General features: G+C 39.1%; 2 protein-coding genes across 2 annotated transcripts in view; one reads left to right on the top strand and one right to left on the bottom strand.

The window, feature by feature from the left end:
• Positions 1-20,932, bottom strand: part of LOC146386114 (uncharacterized) — a 40,840-nt gene that overhangs the window by 5,417 nt on the left and 14,491 nt on the right. Inside the window, exon 3 of the mRNA XM_084932155.1 lies at positions 396-474. Coding sequence (XP_084788281.1) covers positions 396-474 — 79 coding nt within the window. The remainder of the gene's footprint in view (positions 1-395; positions 475-20,932) is intronic.
• On the top strand, positions 4,291-12,846 carry LOC146386115 (uncharacterized). Its single transcript, XM_084932156.1, has 12 exons — positions 4,291-4,571; positions 5,471-5,827; positions 5,920-6,144; positions 6,825-7,178; positions 8,747-8,956; positions 9,944-10,201; positions 10,810-11,070; positions 11,166-11,426; positions 11,562-11,643; positions 11,737-11,797; positions 12,358-12,581; positions 12,666-12,846. Exons 1-12 carry the CDS (start codon positions 4,427-4,429, stop codon positions 12,727-12,729), a joined length of 2,502 nt encoding a protein of 833 aa, XP_084788282.1. The 5' UTR covers positions 4,291-4,426; the 3' UTR covers positions 12,730-12,846.

Below are 20,932 nucleotides of genomic sequence, written 5' to 3'. Positions count from 1 at the left end.
TCTTGCTCACTCGGTTGGTGGGACTGCTGTTCTTCCTCCAGTGTTTCTCCCCGGTTAGTGTTCACAGCAGTCACCACCCGTGACTCCGAGGCCTTTATATTATTTATTTCTCCTACATTGGGTAGTCTGACACATTTTGTTGCATTTATTTTTTAGTTTATTTTACCTCTTTCAGCTTTCTGTTTTTATTTATCCATCTTTATCAAACACTTCTTCTACACTAAACTGATCTAGATGGCACGTGAGCAAACAGGGAAGGTAGGAGAGGGGAGGAGAGTAAAGTGTTTGTTGCTCTTTTACAGATTTCAGGTTTATATGGTGCAACAGTTATCTCCTCTCACTTACCTCAACAGTCACACCGTTCTGAGTGAGAAAGGGGGAAAAGCTGCACTTACACTCTGTTCACTCGCTCCCTCATCCGGTGATTCTGAGCCAGCACTTTGCGCTGATGTTGTTGAAACGAACAGACCGCACCTTTGAAAAAAAAGAAAAAGTGCAATGTTAGATCAAAGAACTTCTCACTCCCGTGGGCGCATTTCTGCTAATGCATCATCAGGCTAACTGGTAAACCCCTACAGTGGCTGTTTGAAGGCAAAATGTGTCTTCAGACAGTCACTGAATCAGAATCAGAATACACATTTACTCACAGACAATAGGAACAGTAAATGTCTACTTAAAGTACCAATAAAATAACACAATACATTGTATTACTGGTTATTGAGTTTGTTGGTATCTGCCACCCTCAACCTGATGCTGCAGCATGCAACAGCATAGAGGACGGCACTGGCCACAACAGACTCGTACAAAATCCTGAGCATTGTGTTAAAAGACCTCCGCCGCCTCAGAAAATAGAGCCGACTCTGGCCCTTCCTGTTAATGATGGGATTTCCGGCTCTTTTTAGAGAACTGGCTCCCAACCGGCTCTTCAGGTTGTTTTGTTGCTTTGATTAATTTATTATTAACAATAATATAAAATTATGCACAAAAGGAATTACTAATGTAAAAAAAAAAGTGGTTTTATTTATATATGTTTATATATAAATATATGTGGTGGCCCCTAGAGACAAAGCACGTACCAAGTCCAAAACACATTTCTAGCATGAACTGAACTTCCAAAACAGAGCTACCTAGATAACTTAAATTAGACAATTGAAAGCATATGTGTATTGTTTGTGTATTTATACACAAGCACTCATATATATTCAAATAATTTAAAAAAAAAAGTTCATTTACCTGCTACTACCACACACCAAATCCGGTTGTTGGTACTTCCTGGCTTGTGTAGCCACTAGGTAACAAAAGCTCAACACTGCCCCTAGCATCCTGGAGCACTTCTGTTGTGTTTTGTACGTGTTTTGAGTTTTTACGTGTTTTGGAGTTTTTACGTGTTATGGAGTTTGTACGTGCTTCAGAGTTCGTACGTGATTTGAAGTTTGTATGTGCTTTGTCTCTAGGGGCCACCGTAAATATACTTTTATTTATTCATGCCACATAAAATGTAATAAATAAGTCATATAATACAAAAATCAACTATTCACATTTCAACTTTAACTATTTAAATTTTCAGCTTTTTCCTTTTACAAATTTAAAGTGAAACAACACAAAACACTGCAAACCACAACATAATTAAATATAAATTAAAATATGAAAACAAAAAGAAGATGCACATTCTCTGTCATATGGGCCTACATGAATAAACTTTCTGTATCCTTTATCATCCGCAACTGAAAATAGTTGTGGATGATTACTATACCTTTCTAATGTGACATTGTTGTCCCTGGCTCTCTTTCTCTGTCTCTCCCTCCCGCTCTGTTCCTGTGCTACTGAGTGTAACTACCGCCCCTCCCCCCTCTTCCCAGCGCAAAGCACAAGGCTCGCATGCGAGTGAAGCGGAAAAAAAGTGCGAGAGAGAGAGAGGGTGAGAGAAAGAAAAAAAAACCCACAGCTCGCGATAAGGAGCCGGCTTGCGTCGTTCACGTCAAAGACCCGGCTCTAAGAGCCATTTCGTTCACGACCCACACATCACTACTTCCTGTAGAGTGCAGTGGTGTTTTTAACCCGTCCAGTTTATTAAAGGTTGAATAAGAAAGGGTAGTGGACGGCCTCTAGTGGTGCCCGAGTGTTGCTGATCAGACACAGTGTTGAAGAAACACATATTGTGCACTCAAAAAAATCTGTTGTTGGATGAACACAATTTAATCATGGCACCTTTTTCCACGTGATTTAACCAAGTACAGTAACCCATTTTTGACCATGTCAAATCAACACATTTGGCATTGGAGACAAACAACCATTAAATTACACTAAATTACACTCATGGGTAATTTAGAATCATCAATGAACCTAATTCTAATTACACACTGCAAACCAGCCAGATTGTGGATATGAACGCGGGCCCTTCTTGCTGTGAGGCAACAGCCCTAACCATCACACCACCAAGCTGTCAATCCAGGCTTAGCAAAACTAGGAAAGCTATGATTACAAGGCTTGATGCAGAGTTTTCTGTACGTTTTTGTCCCTGACAGGTTAAACCACAATAAATAGCAATAGCATACACATGTGGTGTGGATGTAGTTATCTGCCTCTTAAAACTCCAGCGATTTTCCTGCAGTTTGACATCTAATGTGATCTTGTGAATTTCGCGAGTCCAGGCAACTAACCACTCTTACTAGATTGTATCATGTCATCTCAACAAGAAGAAAATAAGTTGCTGATTTTCATGCAGATGCTACATGATTTAATTATGTTCACCATAGAAACATTAAAGTATTTAGTTCAAATTAAAAGTTTGAATCTTGTACATGTAACAATCACCCAATTTCATTTTTTTGAGTGTGGCCTTCCTGTCAAATATCTACAATCCAGGACACGAGAGAGACATCCACCTGCATCGCTGTCAGGTTTTCACCCAGGATGGTCGCCCTGATGGCATTGAATGACTGAATACACTGAATCTGGCCCTAAATATCATGCCGACAACTTTTAACCCTAATTTTTTGTCAACTTAGCTGCAGGAAATCAATTAAAGTGAAAACTAAATTTCAACCAATTAAGCTAACAGCACAACTTCTCTCTGGCAGATGAGGACACATTGGGCCATTGGTGTTCAGTTGGGAAGCTCATCTTGTAACCGGAAGGTTGCCAGTTCAATCCCCAGCTCTGTCTGTCTTGGCCGTTGTGTCCTTAATTGGGCAAGACACTTCACCCTACACCTAACACCTACTGGTGTTGGCGACAGGGGCCGATGGCGTGATATGGCACCCTCGCTTCTGTCAGTCTGCCCCAGGGCAGCTGTGGCTACAACTGTGGTTTGCCTGCACCCGTGTGTGAATGTGAGAGTGAATAAATAGTGATCTTTGACAGATGGTGACCTCTCAACACTTTGAGTCAGTTTTGGCAGCAGGGACTCACAAAAGAAAACCAGAGACTTGAACTTCATACAGGAGAAATTGGCTCAGTGGTGTTTGACTCTGTTGTACAAATAAGCACATAATAGCTTATATAATATGAAGAGGATTGCAGGTTATTGAGAATAGACGTCAAATCACTAAAGACATACTGAATTTGAATATCTGTCATTTGCTTTGTTACACATTAAGCAGACACCAAAGGGACACTGGTACTGGTATTTCTTTTCACCATCTGCATTTGAATTTAAGTGCATTAGCAAAACTGTCAGTTTCGACCAAAACCGTTTTGGTCGAAACTCCCAAAGATAACCGGGTGATTAACTCTTGTCTGTTTTATTTAGCAGATCACAGCAGTAGGTTTTTATTCAGTTCATTAGTTTCACGCGTATAGTACCTTTGTCATGCACTGATGAGTGTGATTGACAGGCCAGTACAGTCAATGAGAAAAAAAACAGCGAAACATAATATGACCAAGTTAAAAAAAAAAGACTCCAAATTTTTATTTAATGGATTCAAAATGAGTGACTGAGAACATAAACTCTGCAGGGAAGTGTTTACACGTCTAGAAACAGAGCTGCTTTCTCATGTTCTCCAAAAGACTTTCAGGGTTGTTGTTTTTTCATTTTTACAAGCACAGCTATCACCATCTGTTGGCCTTCAGCTAGAATGCACTTTTAAGGCATTTCCACACTGACTTCTTTTTTAAGACCAGGAGGCTAGATCTACCTGTCTGTAGTTATAGCCAATCTGCCTCTGAGTCCTGATCTGCTGATCAGGAAACAGAAGAAGCTGTCAAGTGGATAGTGCACTCTATTTTTTTAAAGTTTCATTACTGCAATGATCATCAGCCTCAAAGTTGAACTTTCTTTTTTGCTTATGAGAAGTTTTAATTTCATGTTGGGAATGTCCGGATATTCAAATATTACAGGCTGGTAAAGAGGAAGTAAGCTCAGACAGACTTTGACAGCTGTCTTATTAATGTGTTGAAACCACAACGGTCACATGTTTGCTGTCCTATGTCTTATTTTAGATCATTATGTGGATTATATCTCATGTGCAGCTCTGACCATGTGACATTTTCTAACAGTGAGACGAACAGAATGACTATGAGTGTAACAACAGCTGTGAGTGGAATTGTTCTCATCGTTCTGTCCATATCAGGTACTGAACATCTTTTAAATACACTTCTTACGTCTTTAGTACAGTTATTATAGTTGTTGTAAGTATATTTACTTACTGGACATCATCCTGGAACACTGTATGCTTTAATGTAATTATTTCATTAAATAACAGGAACTTCCTGCAGAGATGGTTAAACTGCTTGCACGTAATAAGAATAGTGATGGTTTCAGGCTAAATATAAAGCAACAAGGAATTATTTCCAGTCTTACATAAACTGAACATGTTCTTTTTATAGAAACCTTTCAATTAAAAAAATGAAATATTTAATGCAAAATGTGGTGAACAGTTTTTACCTGTTCACCACAAACACAAAGTAAATTTGTAAATTTTCTTTAAACCTTTTTTTCCATACTTAAGATTTCCTTTTTGAATTGTGTATTTGTTGTTTCAGTTTGTGCTATGGTATTCTGACTACAATGTGCTATTTCTGCAACATTTAGCAAAATTCATATTATCAAGACATCACAGTCTGATGCTGAAGAGTTTCACATTTCTTCAGCAGCTCCACGCTTCAGCGAACATGGGAAACCAACCAAGCAAAGACACAACACGCCCTTCTAACTGTTAGCATTTAGCATTTTCCCATCCATATCACAGGTGGAAATTCTCCAGCAGCCAGGAATGCCCAAAACACAGAGTCAAATTTCCCACATTTGTTTTCTCAGTCATTATTAATATATGGATGGATTACTGAGACATGTGCATTAGGAATATCCAGCTTATCTTTGAGAGACCAAACCGTATTGTCTCAGTTTGAAGTCTGCATTATGTATTCAAATATTTCTTGTGGAGAAAGTTTTGTGACTTCAGATGAAAACAAAATACAATTTTGACGTTTAAAATCATGCTAATCTTGACTGTGGTTTCTGATGTTTCAGTGGCGCACAGTTGGAGAGAATGGGAAGTGACTTTTACTTCTACTGAGATCTGTGCCATTAAAGGATCGACGGTGGAAATGCACTGCACCTACACATACCCACCAAGAATAAACAGCATCAATACCACAGTTCAGAATATCTTCTGGTTCATTTATTTGCCCAATGTTGAACCTGTGGATCTTAGAATAGATTCAAAGTATGCAGGTCGTGTTTGGTATCACTGTCGTACGAACGACTGCACTCTGAGAATCACAGACCTGAGAGAGAGCGACTCAGCTGTGTACAGATTAAAGCTCATAACAAACCAGCCAGGGGGGACCTATACTGGTTCACCTGGAGTCAGTTTATCTGTAACAGGTAAGACTGTTGTCTGTTGGATCAAATTCTTAACATTTATGAAACAGTGCAGGGAATTTCACTGTCTGTTATATTGCATTTTACTAATCCAGGTGTAGAAGTGCAGACGATTCACACATCTCAATGCCTTACTTATTGGTGCAACAAATTAGAGATGCAGTGTCACAGCAGTTGCCTTCCTCATCATTCTTCATACATCTGGTACAAGAATGGACACATGACTTCAACAGAATCACGTTATTCAGGCTACCTTTATTCTGGAGACAGCATTTCCTGTGCTATCAAGCCACATGAGACCTTTCCTTCTCCTTCTGTGTGTGAGTATACGCCACAGTCTTCCACTCATACCCTCCTGAGAACCCAAGCTCTTGTTTGGGATGTGTATTAAATGTTTCCTAGCTGTTTGTGATTAGTTGGATCTGAAAAGTATCAAAACTGAACATCATCTTTAAGCAGAACGTAATAAAAAAAATATGTAAGGGCAGTACAGCACAACACATTAATAAAATATTATCTTAATAAAATCTAAGACAAAATGCATTTTCCCCATATTAGTACAAAGCGTCTCAGCAGGATATGATGCTGTTTCACGGACAGATTTCCTAAATGAGCCAAATGGGAATTGTGAGCACACAAAAATTAAGCCATGCTTTTATTCTGTGTGTCAGCAGTAAATTGTGTGTAACAAACATTAGTAAATAAGTTTGTGTACCTGATTTGAATATTCTCCCTATATTTTGCGCCTTGACAAAGACCCTCGTAGAAATGTGTTCCCACCTCATGAACGCTGTCTTTTCTCTCTGCTGTCTTTGTAAATACAGACAGTATTTTTCAAATGCCAGAACCCAGATTGCGCTGATGCAATATTTATTATGTGCATCTGTTCCTTAATGTACTGTAGTAAGATATCTTTAACATGGAGAAGACTGTTCAAAGACAGTAAATGTATGCAAAACTGTATTTTCATGGCGATCTTAAAAAGAATTCTGTTTTTCAGGTGGCTATAATCAGTACTGCAACAGAGTGAATTACACTGAAAGAAGAATCTGTGCCTTCAAAGGCTCATCAGTGAACATTTCTTGCACATACTATCACACAGATCCTGTTGTGTCAAAATTCTGGTTCAGACCTGATCGTAGTTATTGGTTGAGAACTCACTTTCTGCTATGGGAGCTTAGTAAAGACTCCCAGCATGCAGATCGTTTTCAGTTCCTTGAAAGAGAGAAAGGACGCTCCACTCTGAGAATCAGTGACTTGAGAAAGACTGACTCTGCAGAATACCGCTTCAAATTCACAACGCAATCGTTTCAATGGGGGAACATTTCACCTGGAACAACTCTGACTGTCACAGGTACTGACTGACTAATAAGTATTTATCTGTATTATAACCCTATACTATGTATAGTGCAGTGTTAATTTCAACATGTACATAGTCTATATTGTATGTGAATGACAACCATATATCCTCTTAGTAAACTTACAATCAGTGTTGGGGTCGTTATTACAAAAAAAAAAAAAAAGCAATGTATTACACGTCACTCGTTACTTTTCTTAAAAGTAATGCAGTCCATTAATTTCACGTTACTCTGTAAAATGAACTAAAACACACTGCCACATTATTACCAGTCAACACTTTGAATCTTAGGCTACAGTTTCACATACCAACACAAATCTCTGTCCTTATGAGGACACACATACCATTTTTCTTTTAGTGTTTACAAACACTAACCCAACAACAAAACAAAACAACATCAAAATACCCTCAAAACCAAAAAACAAAGATGAAAAACAGCCTCACGATACTTCAAAGCCATTGCCTCAGTTGTTCTACTGTAGAAACATATGCAAGCAGAAATGAAGGTTAGGCTACAGTGGTGCAAGCCTGACTGCTCATCAGTGCCTTTGTTTCTTGTTACAAGAACAGTTTCCTTCCTCATACTGCTCATAACCGTTACATGCTTACACTGATTTGTATTCTAATATCTTTAGGTAGATAGTGCATATTTCTATTGTGTGCACTTATATTCATATTTATTATATTAATATTTTATATATTCTGTATTCTATTTCTGTACCACTTTCGTTTGCATCATGACACCAAGACACATTCTTCATATGTGTAGAAACTTAATTCTGATGCTGATTTACAGGGTCTGGCTGCTGGGTTGAAGTTGTTTCTTTCCTGGAGCAGTTTTCAGTTTACCATTGCACTTTTCTAATATTGTGCATAAAAATAAAAGTAGAATACAATAGAATAGAATTCAACTTTATTGTCATTGCACATGCACAGGTACAACTCCAAGAATGCCTATACCTATATAGTAATGCCTATATCTCTGTTCCTGAAAAGTTGAAAAAGTTGAAAAGTTTCAGAACCCCTCTATCATCTTTTTCACTCTTGCTAGGTCTTTCAACGTTAACGCGGCATCATAACGATTAACACGAAATTTTTTTTTAATATAATCAACCCATCTGGAGCACAGAATAGAGAAACTTTGAACAAACTGCCCGTAATGCAGTGACAGAGACATTTGAAGGATTTTGAGTCATTCTGCGCTCCAAATGGGTTGATTGAGTTAAAAATTTTAATCGTGTTAATCATGATGCGGCGTTAACGGGCGTTAATGGGCGTTAATGCGGCACTAACGCATCAAAGTGTCAACGTTGACAGCCCTAGTTCTAGTTCTAGCCCTAGTTCTTGCACATGAACTAAAATCAGCTGATTGTAGTGCAAGCAGAAAAATGACATGAATGTGTTACTGACAAATGTAATGTGATTACAGTAAAGTGTTACTTTGGAACACATTACACCCAACACTGCTTGTAATACTTATACAGAGCAATATTCTACTGCATCCTTAAAAGCAACCTGTTAACGGTGGATCTAAGTCAGGTAAATTCTGACATTTTGCTTTGCAGATCCAGATATACAGGTACAGGTGGTTTGGTCCTCCACTGGCCCACAGCTGATCTGTCAGAGCAGCTGTTTTCCTTCTGGTCATTCATCCTTTGTCTGGTATAAGAATGAAGAGGAAATTCTTGGAGAATCTTCTTCCTTATACACAAAATATGCTGATGGTCCCGACAGCTACTCCTGTGCTTACGAGGGTCACCGCTCTAACCCAGTGTGTGAGTTTACTTCACAGTGCCACTTAACAAATGATCATCTTTGATCGTCAGTTGTTATATTACAGAGTAAATCATGTGAATAAAGTACAATATGATAAGTATTGTATATGAAACATATTTAAAGAGAAACCAAGAAAAAAACATCAAATGATTAAAGTGATCGTATCCACCCATCTTATCCAGTGATCTTTGACTAATCCTGAAAATTATCTTTGGCTGTTTGTAATCAAACAGTGAAAAAACTTTGTCTTACTGCTCAACTGCTTCTTAGTTTTAGTTCACAGATATCAATTACTGCTATTTTAATGTAGAATTTACAAGAATAATCCAAAATTCATTGGTCCACTGATGATGGAGAGTTCATTGGTCCACTGATAATGGAGAGTTCATTGGTCCACTGATGATGGAGAGTTCATTGGTCCACTGATGATGGAGAGTTGTTTAGGCTGAGCAAAAAAAGGCTCAGCCTGTGTGACTATCAGACTGCTTCGCAGAGGACCAGTTTTTGTCCTTGTGCTTTCCTTTCTCCAAACACAGCACTCAGTTTCTATTTTGACATGATCATTTCAGCAAAATTTGTTCACGCACTCTTGCTGCTCATATTTGTATCTTTAGTAAAGATAAGACTGGCAGCACCTCGACTGTGTTGTGTTTGTTGGTACACTTATGACACTGGCTTCCTGTAGCAGGTTTATTTTGCCTCTAGGTATGTGTTCACTTTTGTTGAGATTGTGTATTGCTGATGAGTTTATAGTATGAAGTTAGAAAATACTATGTTTCTTTCATTTTTATTTGTTGTTAACCAGGATGAGTGACAACGCCAAAATACTCTGTAGAAGAAATTATAGTATGCATCTTTTCACAGTTATTAAAAACAGGCACAAGCGACAGAATTTCCAGCAGCTGGTGCAGCTCAACCATCATCACTCTGGACAGTGACACGCAGTTAAAGGCTAATAACACATTCATGTATGTTTTGTTGTCCAGATGCTCCAAAGGTTCCCTCGGTGATGAGGACGGCTCCTGGTGACATCATTAAGGGCAGTTTAGTGTCTCTGACCTGCAGCAGTGAAGCTAACCCATTACCTAAGTATTCCTGGTACAGGAAGGCTCAAACACTGGTCAGTAAAGAAAAACAGCTGTTCTTCCAGTCCATCCAACCCTCTGATTCTGGAGAATATTACTGTACAGCTGAAAATGTGCTGGGAAGGAGGATATCTGAATATATCTTCATTAATGTAAAATGTGAGTAAAGAATTATTTATGTAAATGCAAAATAAAAAGAAGTCCATATGATGCCCACCTTCTTCATACTTGTCATTATTAACATTAAGTTTCAAGTTTTATTTGTCATATGAAGGTGGCACATTGCACATTATAATCAGCAAAATAGCAGATAAAGTAATTAAGGCAAAAATAAAAGAAAATGTATATAAATAAAGAAAATATATAAAAATATAACAACAGCAGAATAAATAAATAGAAATTACTTAAACTACTGTAAAAATACTTTGAGCAGTTCAGTAGCCTGATGGCTTGTGGTTAGAAACTGTCCCTGAATCTGCTGATGTGGGTGTGGATGCTCCTGTACCTCCTGGAAGGAGCATGAACAGTGTGTGGCTGGGATCAGAGTCGACCTGGAGGGCCTTCCTGTCTGTAGAGGTCCTGGATGGCTGGTAGTTCAGTCCTGGTCATGCATTAGGACACACTGAGCAGTAATAGCTCGTGAAGAAGCAGTTAAAAAATAATACAATTTACAATTTTATTTGAACGTTTCAAAGGGGTTTATCATAATACCTTGCCCCACACACTGCAACACACAATCTACCTAAAATTTGTGATCTATCTTGCAGATGGTCCAAATACGTCAATTGTGTTAATGACACCTTCTGGTATGATAGTGGAGGGAGATTCAGTCAATCTGACTTGTAGCAGTGATGCTAACCCAGCAGCTAAACACACCTGGTACAAGGAGAACCAAACCCTTCTTGCAAGTCCAGTAAGCATCTATCATTTCACTGCCATCAGCTCAGAGGACAGCGGGAATTACTCATGCAAGTCTGAGAATCAGTATGGACAGATAACCTCAAATTCTCGATTCATAGATGTTAAGTGTGAGTAAAATTCGATTTTTCACTTCAAGTATCTATGTATCTATGTATCTCTCTCTCTCTCTCTCAAATATATATATATATTTGCTCTTTCCCAGATGCTCCAAAGCTTCCCTCTGTGTCAGTGAGTCCCTCTGCTGAGATAGTGGAGGGCAGTTCACTCACTCTGACCTGTAGCAGTGATGCTAACCCAGCAGCTAATTACACCTGGTACAAGGAAGGCGAAGACTCATCAAAAGCATTGGGACAGAACTTCACTATTACTGAATTTAGAACTGAACACAGTGGGAGTTATTACTGTAACGCCCAGAACTCAAGAGGACAACATAGGTCCACCTTACATCTGATTACTGTAGCAAGTGAGTTAGAGGTTTTTGAATGGTTTTAGTATGAGAATGATCTCTATTCAGGTGAACACCTTTTAAGTGTGTAGTCATGTATAAGAATTTTCTGATGTTCCTGATTTGTTTCTATTATCCTTTATGACTTCTCAGGTACACGGAAAGCAGCAGTTACTGGTACAATCACTGCTGTTTTCCTTGCTATCACACTGGTCATGGTTTGCCTGTGCATTAGGTGAGCAGTTCTGTGATTCTTATGAATCAATTAGTCTGTCATCTCTTTGATACATAAATGTACTGTTACATTGAATTCTTGGCTCCTATTTAGAAAATGTAAGTGGTTCACACAACAGAGTAAAGATGGAGAGAAACCTTCCAGTGAAGAACAGGTGAGAAAGTATTCCACTGTGAAAGAAAAACACTTTAAAAACATACCTTAAAATAAAGCTTTCACCTTGGAGTGACAGCTTTATCTTAAATAAAGCCAAGTTATTTTGGAGCATTGTAATCTCAGCACAATATGTTTTCCTGCATTTCTACATTCCCTGCTGATCAATATGAGCAACACATATTAGAATGCAGTGCAATGGGATTTCTAATTTGTTTTGCATTGTGGCAATAAATGGAACAGGCCGATGAGGTCAAATTGAATTGAATAATCAAAAGGAACTTAACAATATTGGATTGCTTTTTTGAAAATACGACTAAACAGATCATCACTTAAATGTAGATACTAATATTTTAAGTATCTAACCGCTCTAATCCTCTAACATGTTAATTCTGACATAGCTTATCACATTGATTATTTTTAAAACCTTGTGTGGTCTAAATATGTATTTTTAATTTTCTCAAAAAAGAAGTATTGACCATAATCAATAAAAAAACCCCAGAAACTCCTGATACTTATTGAAGTATTTCTACAGTAAGTATCAAGTTCTGGTTTCATCAGGTGAACATGGATCCAGTGTACGACACCTCGTCAGCTGTAGCAGAAGGAGAACCATCAGGTCACCAGGATGACCTTCACTACAGCACCATCCACTTCTCTCAGAATCAGGCAGACGCTCTGTACTCCAACATCGGCCGAGGTCAGCTATACGGACACAAAGATGAAGAGGCCAGTGAAGCTGAATACACTGCTGTCAAATGTGACAATTCCAGTAGAGCCCAAGGGTGAGATACAGTTTTCATTGCCGTACAATTAAAGGAAACATCTGATTAGAAACTGATCATGTAAATCTTTTTTTCCCTTCACAGAACAAGATGTCAAGGAAATGGGGAAGATACATTTACACTGTACAGTACAGTCAAACGTTCATGAACAATGACTCTGTGGTTTACTCAAAGTGTCTTAAAAAAACAAAACAAATAATGACTTCACAACATAACCACAGCCATTCAGGATTTGTACACAAACACATAATTATTACAAAATAAAATATTTTTCGTAACTGATGTAATTTAATTATTGTAATTAATTAAAGAAAATTCAATTTCCTTTTTAAAAATAAATATATCAGTACTTCCTAGAAGGTCCTTTGGCAGCAGTATTAACAGCTGTATCATTTAATCCTTTTAGGGCTCACCACAGAAGATCATCTACCTCCATCTCATCCTATCCCAAGCGTTCTCTTCTGTCACACTAACCCTCTGAATATCTTCCGTCAGTAATCCATGAACCTCCTCTGAGGTCTTCCTCTTTACTCCTGCCGGGCAGCTTCATCTTATCCCTCTTCTGCACATGACTAAACCATCTCAACCTCTCTAACTTTTTCTTGTAACTGCTCAACCTGAGCTGTCCCTCTAATATACTCACTTCTAGAGATGTCTTTCTGCATTTCTCCCAAGTAACACTATATCAACCCAACACCTTCTCATCACCTCCTCTCCAATCACCAAACTCTACCCACTGGAGAAAATTCCCACCATTTCATCCAACTTACTCCAGAATATCTCTCGTTCTAACCGGCGTCCAAATGCACTAACAACATACAACATCACCCCTTTAATTTCCAGTTTTGAACTCATTACATTATCTGATCTTTCTTCCCTTTCACCTGGTCCTGTACACAAATGATATCTCTATCATATTTCTTATCATCAAATCAGCAAGCTCTCTCCCTTTAACACTCCCTACATAGTGCCAACTATCCTTGAGTGATCTGGTATGAAAATCTTATTCATCATGAGCACCATGTTTCATTTGGTCAAGGTTTTACAAGAGGAATTTATCATCTATTTATTTTCAGATATATTACAATAAATTATAGTAGCACTTTTGGAAATACCTTGATGGTATGAAAATTTTTCATGTCAGTCAAATTGTCTCTACTGTAGCATTTTCTTTTTTGTAGATTCTGCTAAAGAAATGGAAACAAGTTCCAAAAAGTACAATTTTATATTGTTGTTTGCTGTTTCTCTTCCTGACTCTTGGTGGCGCTGTCACTTGGTGGTCGCTCGCTCTGTGGTAGAGTATCACTTCCTGTTCTTGCTCAAACACAGTGGTGTTTCTGAGTAGCTTATCTGCTTAGCAATTTAATTAAAAACTTTTAAATACATTCTTTTTTCATAGTATAATCTTCACGTACTTCATCCGAAGCACACTTTCTGTGTACTCACTACCTAATTTATAGCCAAAGTATTCACTCACTGTCTCTGTACTAGGGCTGGGTATCGTCACTGATTTCTAGAATCGATTCGATCCACGATTCAATTCAATTCGAATCGATTCGATTCGATTCAATTCGATTCGATTTGAATCTGGGAAATTTTGCCTCAGACAGTCAGAAATATTATAATTCAGATCAATACATTTACATATTTTTGTATCTATAAAAAGGAAGCTGACACTTTCGAGACTTTATCAAAGGTTGTCTGTTCACCATGTATAATGTTTCTGATACGTAACACTATCAGCCAATCACATGGCAGCAACTCAGTCATTTAGACATGGAGATACAATAAAGACATCAATGAAGTTCAAACTGAGCATCAGAATGAAGAAGAAAGAAGAAAGATGATTTAAGGGACTTTGAACATGAGGGGCTGATCTTGGTGTTTCAGAAACTGCTGATCTGCTGGGATTTTCCCACACATGCATCGCTAGAGTTTACAGAAGATTGTTGTAAAAACAGAAAATATTCAGTGAGCAGCGAGAAAGGGTTTTGTTGAGCTCAGAGGAAAATAGACAACCTGCCTCAAGTTAATAGGATGGCAACAGCCAGTCAAATAACCACTCATTACAACCAAGATCTGCAGAAGAGCATCTCTGAATACTCAGAACACTGAACCTTGAAGCAGACAGACTACAGCAGTAGAAGACCACACCAGGTGCTGCTTCTGTCAGCTAAGAACAGGAAACTGAGACTACATGTCACACAGACTCATTTTAGTTTAGACAACATGAAACTGAAAACGTGTTTTATCAGTGTTTCAGGCCTCTGGTGTTGTATTGGTGTGTTTGATATTTTCTACTTCCTTACGGTGCGTTCACACTAGGGCTGGGTATCGTCACTGATTTCTAGAATCAATTCGATTCCGATTCACAAGGTCCCGAATCGATTCGATCACGATTCGATTCAATTCAATTTGATTTGAATCTGGGAAATTTTGCCTCAGACAGTTAGAAATATTATAATTCAGATCAGTACATTTACATATTTTTGTATCTATAAAAAGGAAGCTGACACTCGCAAGACTTTATCAAAAGGTGTGAGCATCACAGCAGATGCCTTTGTGTCAAAGTAGCTGAAGATAAAACAGAAAAACATGAAGGTGATTTTCCTGGACTGGGATTTTATAAAAATATTCTGCAGTACATCAAAAATGAAAGAAAATCATTAATCAACTTATGAACATTACCTCTGAAGTTACAGCGGTTTTATTAGAGACACAGCTGAGCATTTTGCATTTTGCATAATTTTAAAAAGTTTAAATTTGTTCAGTATTGAACGGCAGAAATGAGGCTTTCTTTTCGGAAGTGTGTAAAAAGAAAAAAAAAACAGCGGCCGACAGCGCTGTAAATAACGGTAGTCTTGTGCGTAACAAGCAAGCGAATAATGCAGAAAACAGATTTTTAGACGGGAAACTGTTCTTGAAGTACACTGAGAAAGAGAGAGAGAGCTGTGATGAAGTGTGATTTTATCGTGGTGGAAGCAAAACAGCAAAAGTCAGAGGGAGTCCATGACGATGTTTATGTGAAGCATAGTTTGGATCTTCTTTTGCTGCTGGTTCGGTCAATATTGTTTGGAGAGAGATAAAACTAACAGCTTTAGAATCAGCGCAAAAAGGACGTAAACACAAAGCACAGGCCCACCGAAACATCAGAATCAGCGAGCTGCCGGCTTTCAGCCCCGACCGTGTCCGTGCCGTCGGGTGAGAAAGGCGACATCTCACTGATTCTGATCCGCGGGTATGCGCTGTGTGTTTACGTCTTTGTGCAGAAGCCGTGTACCTGCTCTCGTTTACTGTCTTAAATGTTTGGTGGTTGTCGAAATTTTGTGATGTTTCACCTGAGATTCTGGCATTTTGGGCAAAATACATTTATATAAGAAAAATTTATTCAGGATTTTAATGAATCGATATCACGTTGTCCAAGCCAGAATCGATTTTAATCTATGAATCAATTATTAAAACCCACCCCTACTCTGTACTGTTTCGCTAGCTTAGCTTAGCTCGTAGTCGACTCGTTAGCACCATGGCTACTTCACCTGTCCGTCCTGCACTTTCTTGCTCATTGTGTCAGATATTTAGTTACTCCTTGGCCTCCTTTAGCAGTAATGATATCTGTAACAAATGTAGCATATTTGCAGCTCTGGAGGCCAGGATTACTGAATTGGAGACTCGGCTTCGCACCCTTCATTCACCCGTAGCTAGCCAGGCCCCTGTAGCTGGTGCAGCCGAAGATAGCGTAGGCCCCGCTAGCTGTTCCCCAGCAGACCCCAAGCAACTGGGGAAATAGGGCGGCTGGGTGACGGTGAGGAAGAAGCATAGTCCTAAACAGAAGCCCCAGGTACACCACCAACCTGTTCATGTGTCTAACCGTTTTTCCCCGCACACACCCGCCGGGGGCCAAACTCTGGTAATTGGTGATTCTGTTCTCAGACATGTGAAGCTAGAGACACCTGCAACCATAGTCAATTGTCTTCCAGGGGCCAGAGCAGGTGACATTGAAGGAAATTTAAAACTGCTGGCTAAGGGTAAACGTAAATTCAGTAAAATCATAATTCACATCGGCGGTAATGACACCCGGTTACGCCAATCGGAGGTCACTAAAATCAATATTGAATCGTGTGCAACTTTGCCAAAACAATGTCGGACTCTGTAGTTTTCTCTGGTCCCCTCCCCAATCAGACCAGGAGTGACATGTTTAGCTGCATGTTCTCCTTAAATTGCTGGCTGTCTGAGTGGTGTCCCAGAAACGATGTGGGCTTCATAGATAATTGGCAAACCTTCTGGAGGAAACCTGGTCTTGTTAGGAGAGACGGCATCCATCCCACTTTGGATGGAGCAGCTCTCATTTCTAGAAATATGGACAAATTTATTAAACCCCCCAAAATATGACTATCCAGAGTTGGGACCAGGAAGCAGAGTTGCAGTCTTACATGCCTCTCTGCAGCTTCTCTCCTCCTGCTACCCCCCCCCCCCCCCAAAAAAAACCCCATCTCCATAGAGACTGTGTCAGCTCCCAAAAAGACAAAAAACAAACTAAAAACCAGCAACAAACAACTTAAACATAAACAATTACAAAGAAACAACAATACAGTATCCACATCTGAACCAAAGAATAAAACAGTGAGATGTGGATTATTAAATATTAGGTCTCTCTCCTCCAAGTCTCTGTTAGTACATGACTTAATAATTGATCAACAAATCGATTTACTCTGCCTTACAGAAACCTGGTTGCAGCAGGATGATTATGTTAGTTTAAATGAATCAACACCCCCGAGTCATTCTAACTACCAGAAATCTTGAAGCACAGGCCGAGGGGGCGGTGTGGCAGCAATTTTTCACACCAGCCTATTAATTAATGAAAGACCAAGACAGACTTTTAATTCATTTGAAAGCCTGATGCTTAACATTGTCCACCCCAGCTGTAAAACTCAGAAACCAGTCTTACTTGTTATCATCTATCGTCCACCTGGGCCATACACAGAGTTTCTGTCTGATTTCTCAGACTTTTTATCTGATTTAGTTCTCAGCTCAGATAAAATAATTATTGTGGGTGATTTTAACATCCATGTAGATGCTAAGAATGACAGCCTCAACATGGCATTTAATCTGTTATTAGACTCAATTGGCTTCTCTCAAAATGTAAAAGAACCCACCCACCACTTTAATCACACTCTAGATCTTGTTTTAACATATGGCATAGAAACTGAACATTTAACAGTGTTTCCTGAAAACCCTCTCCTGTCTGATCATTTCCTGATAACATTTACATTTACAATAATTGATTACACAGCAGTGGAGAGTAGACTTTATCAAAGTAGATGTCTTTCTGAAAGCGCTGTAACTAAGTTTAAGAATATAATCCACCCACTGTTATCATCTTCAATGCCCTGTACCAACATAGGGCAGAGCAGCTATCTGAACGCTACTCCAACAGAGGTCGATCATCTTGTTAATAATTTTGCCTCCTCACTACCTACGACTCTGGATACTGTAGCTCCTGTGAAAACTAAGGTCTCAAATCAGAAGTACCTGACTCCGTGGTATAATTCTCAAACACGTACCCTAAAGCAGATGACTCGTAAGCTGGAGAGGAAATGGCGTGTCACAAATTTAGAGGATCATCATTTAGCCTGGAGAAATAGTTTGTTGCTTTATAAGAAAGCCCTCCGCAAAGCCAGAACATCTTACTATTCATCACTGATTGAAGAAAATAAGAACAACCCCAGGTTTCTCTTCAGCACTGTAGCCAGGCTGACAAAGAGTCAGAGCTCTGTTGAGCCAACCATCCCTTTAACGTTAACTAGTAATGACTTCATGAACTTCTTCACAAATAAAATTTTTATCATTAGAGAAAAAATTACCAATAATCATCCCACAGATGTAATATTATCTACAGCTACTCTTAGTACCATTGATGTTAAGTTAGACTCTTTTTCTCCAATTGATCTTTCTGAGTTAACTTCAATAATTACTTCCTCCAAACCATCAACGTGTCTTTTAGACCCCATTCCTACAAAACTGCTCATTAATTAATTCTTCGATCTTAAATATGATCAACCTATCTCTAATAATCGGCTATGTACCACAGGCCTTCAAGGTGGCTGTAGTTAAACCTTTACTCAAAAAGCCATCTCTAGACCCAGCAGTCTTAGCTAATTATAGGCCAATCTCCAACCTTCCTTTCATATCAAAAATCCTTGAAAGAGTAGTTGTCAAACAGCTAACTGATCATCTGCAGAGGAATGGCTTATTTGAAGAGTTTCAGTCAGGTTTCAGAGCTCATCACAGCACAGAAACAGCTTTAGTGAAGGTTACAAATGATCTTCTTATGGCCTCTGACAGTGGACTCATCTCTGTGCTTGTCCTGCTAGACCTTAGTGCAGCGTTCGATACTGTCGACCATAATATCCTATTAGAGCGATTAGAACATGCTGTAGGTATTACAGGTACTGCACTGCAGTGGTTTGTATCATATCTCTCTAACAGACTCAAATTTGTACATGTAAATGGAGAGTCCTCTTCACACACTGAGGTTAATTATGGAGTTCCACAGGGTTCAGTGCTAGGACCAATTCTGTTTACACTATACATGCCTCCCCTAGGCAGCATCATTAGAAGACATAGCATACATTTTCACTGCTATGCAGATGACACCCAGCTCTATCTGTCTATGAAGCCAGATAACACACACCAATTAGTTAAACTGCAGCAATGTCTTAAAGACATAGAGACCTGGATGGCCGCTAACTTTCTGCTTCTTAATTCAGATAAAACTGAGGTTATTGTACTTGGCCCTGAAAATCTTAGAAATATGGTATCTAACCAGATTCTTACTCTGGATGGCATTACCTTGGCTTCCAGTAATGCTGTGAGGAACCTTGGAGTCATTTTTGACCAGGATATGTCCTTCAACGCACATATTAAACAAATATGTAAGACTGCTTTCTTCCATTTGTGCAACATCTCTAAAGTTAGAAATATCCTGTCTCAGAGTGACGCTGAAAAACTAGTTCATGCATTTATTACTTCCAGGCTGGACTACTGCAATTCATTATTATCAGGATGTCCAAAAAACTCGCTGAAAAGCCTTCAGCTAATCCAAAATGCTGCAGCAAGTGTCTTGACAGGGACTAGAAAGAGAGAGCATATTTCTCCTGTTTTGGCTTCCCTTCATTGGCTTCCTGTTAAATCCAGAATTGAATTCAAAATCCTGCTCCTCACATACAAGGTCTTAAATAATCAGGCCCCATCTTATCTTAATGACCTTGTAGTACCATATCACCCTATTAGAGCACTTCGCTCTCGCTCTGCAGGCCTACCTGTTGTTCCTAGAGTATTTAAAAGTAGAATGGGAGGCAGAGCCTTCAGTTTTCAGGCCCCTCTTCTGTGGAACCAGCTTCCAGTTTGGATTCGGGAGACAGACACTATCTCTACTTCTAAGATTAAGTTAAAAACTTTCCTTTTTGCTAAAGCATATAGTTAGGGCTGGACCAGGTGACCCTGAATCCTCCCTTAGTTATGCTGCAATAGACGTAGGCTGCCGGAGATTCCCATGATGCATTGAGTTTTTCCTTTCCAGTCACCTTTCTCACTCACTATGTATTAATAGACCTCTCTGCATTGAATCATATCTGTTATTAACCTCTGTCTCTCTTCCACAGCATGTCTTTATCCTGACTTCCTTCTCTCACCCCAACCGGTCGCAGCAGATGGCCGCCCCTCCCTGAGCCTGGTTCTGCCGGAGGTTTCTTCCTGTTAAAAGGGAGTTTTTCCTTCCCACTGTCGCCAAAGTGCTTGCTCATAGGGGGTCATATGATTGTTGGGTTTTTCTCTGTATCTATGAAGCGCCTTGAGGCGACTTTTGTTGTGATTTGGCACTATATAAATAAAATTGAATTGAATTAAGTTTTTCGTTATATGCAGACGAAACACTGGTTCATATTTTGAGCTAGAGGACTTTTTTATGCTTGAATGAGTCAAAAGTCAGTGTTAAATGGCACACACACACACACACACACACACACACACACACACACACACACACACAGACAGGAAAGCCTGGGGAACTACTATTGCTCCAGACCACTTTACAAAATGCCAAGAAAGTCTGGGATGAAGACATGAAGGGTCAAGATTGTTGCATAGTACTGTACACTGTATACCAGTTTCACACACAATATGACAAATTTTGACCCATGTCTACAAACAACGGAATACTCACATTTTCTATTTTAAATACGTAACGCGAGTACACGTATTCTGTTACTCCCCAACACTGTTTCTCAGCAGGGCTGAAGATTCGGCTCCCACATACGATGAGACATTAATAATTGAGATATGAAATTACCTTG

Source organism: Perissodus microlepis, chromosome 6, assembly GCF_051167445.1.
Source record: "Perissodus microlepis isolate ML-2025 ecotype Zambia chromosome 6, ASM5116744v1, whole genome shotgun sequence".
Lineage (NCBI taxonomy): Eukaryota > Metazoa > Chordata > Actinopteri > Cichliformes > Cichlidae > Perissodus > Perissodus microlepis.
Note: the sequence above shows the minus strand (reverse complement) of the source record. Positions and strands in the feature narration are given on the sequence as shown.

Excerpts from the sequence above, each read along its gene's own strand:
- LOC146386115 (XM_084932156.1), top strand. The coding sequence starts at position 4,427 with ATGTCTTATTTTAGATCATTATGTGGATTATATCTCATGTGCAGCTCT. Across the intron at positions 5,828-5,919 it reads AGTCAGTTTATCTGTAACAG|GTGTAGAAGTGCAGACGATT; the intron begins GTAAGACTGTTG and ends TTACTAATCCAG. Across the intron at positions 8,957-9,943 it reads TCACCGCTCTAACCCAGTGT|ATGCTCCAAAGGTTCCCTCG; the intron begins GTGAGTTTACTT and ends TTTGTTGTCCAG.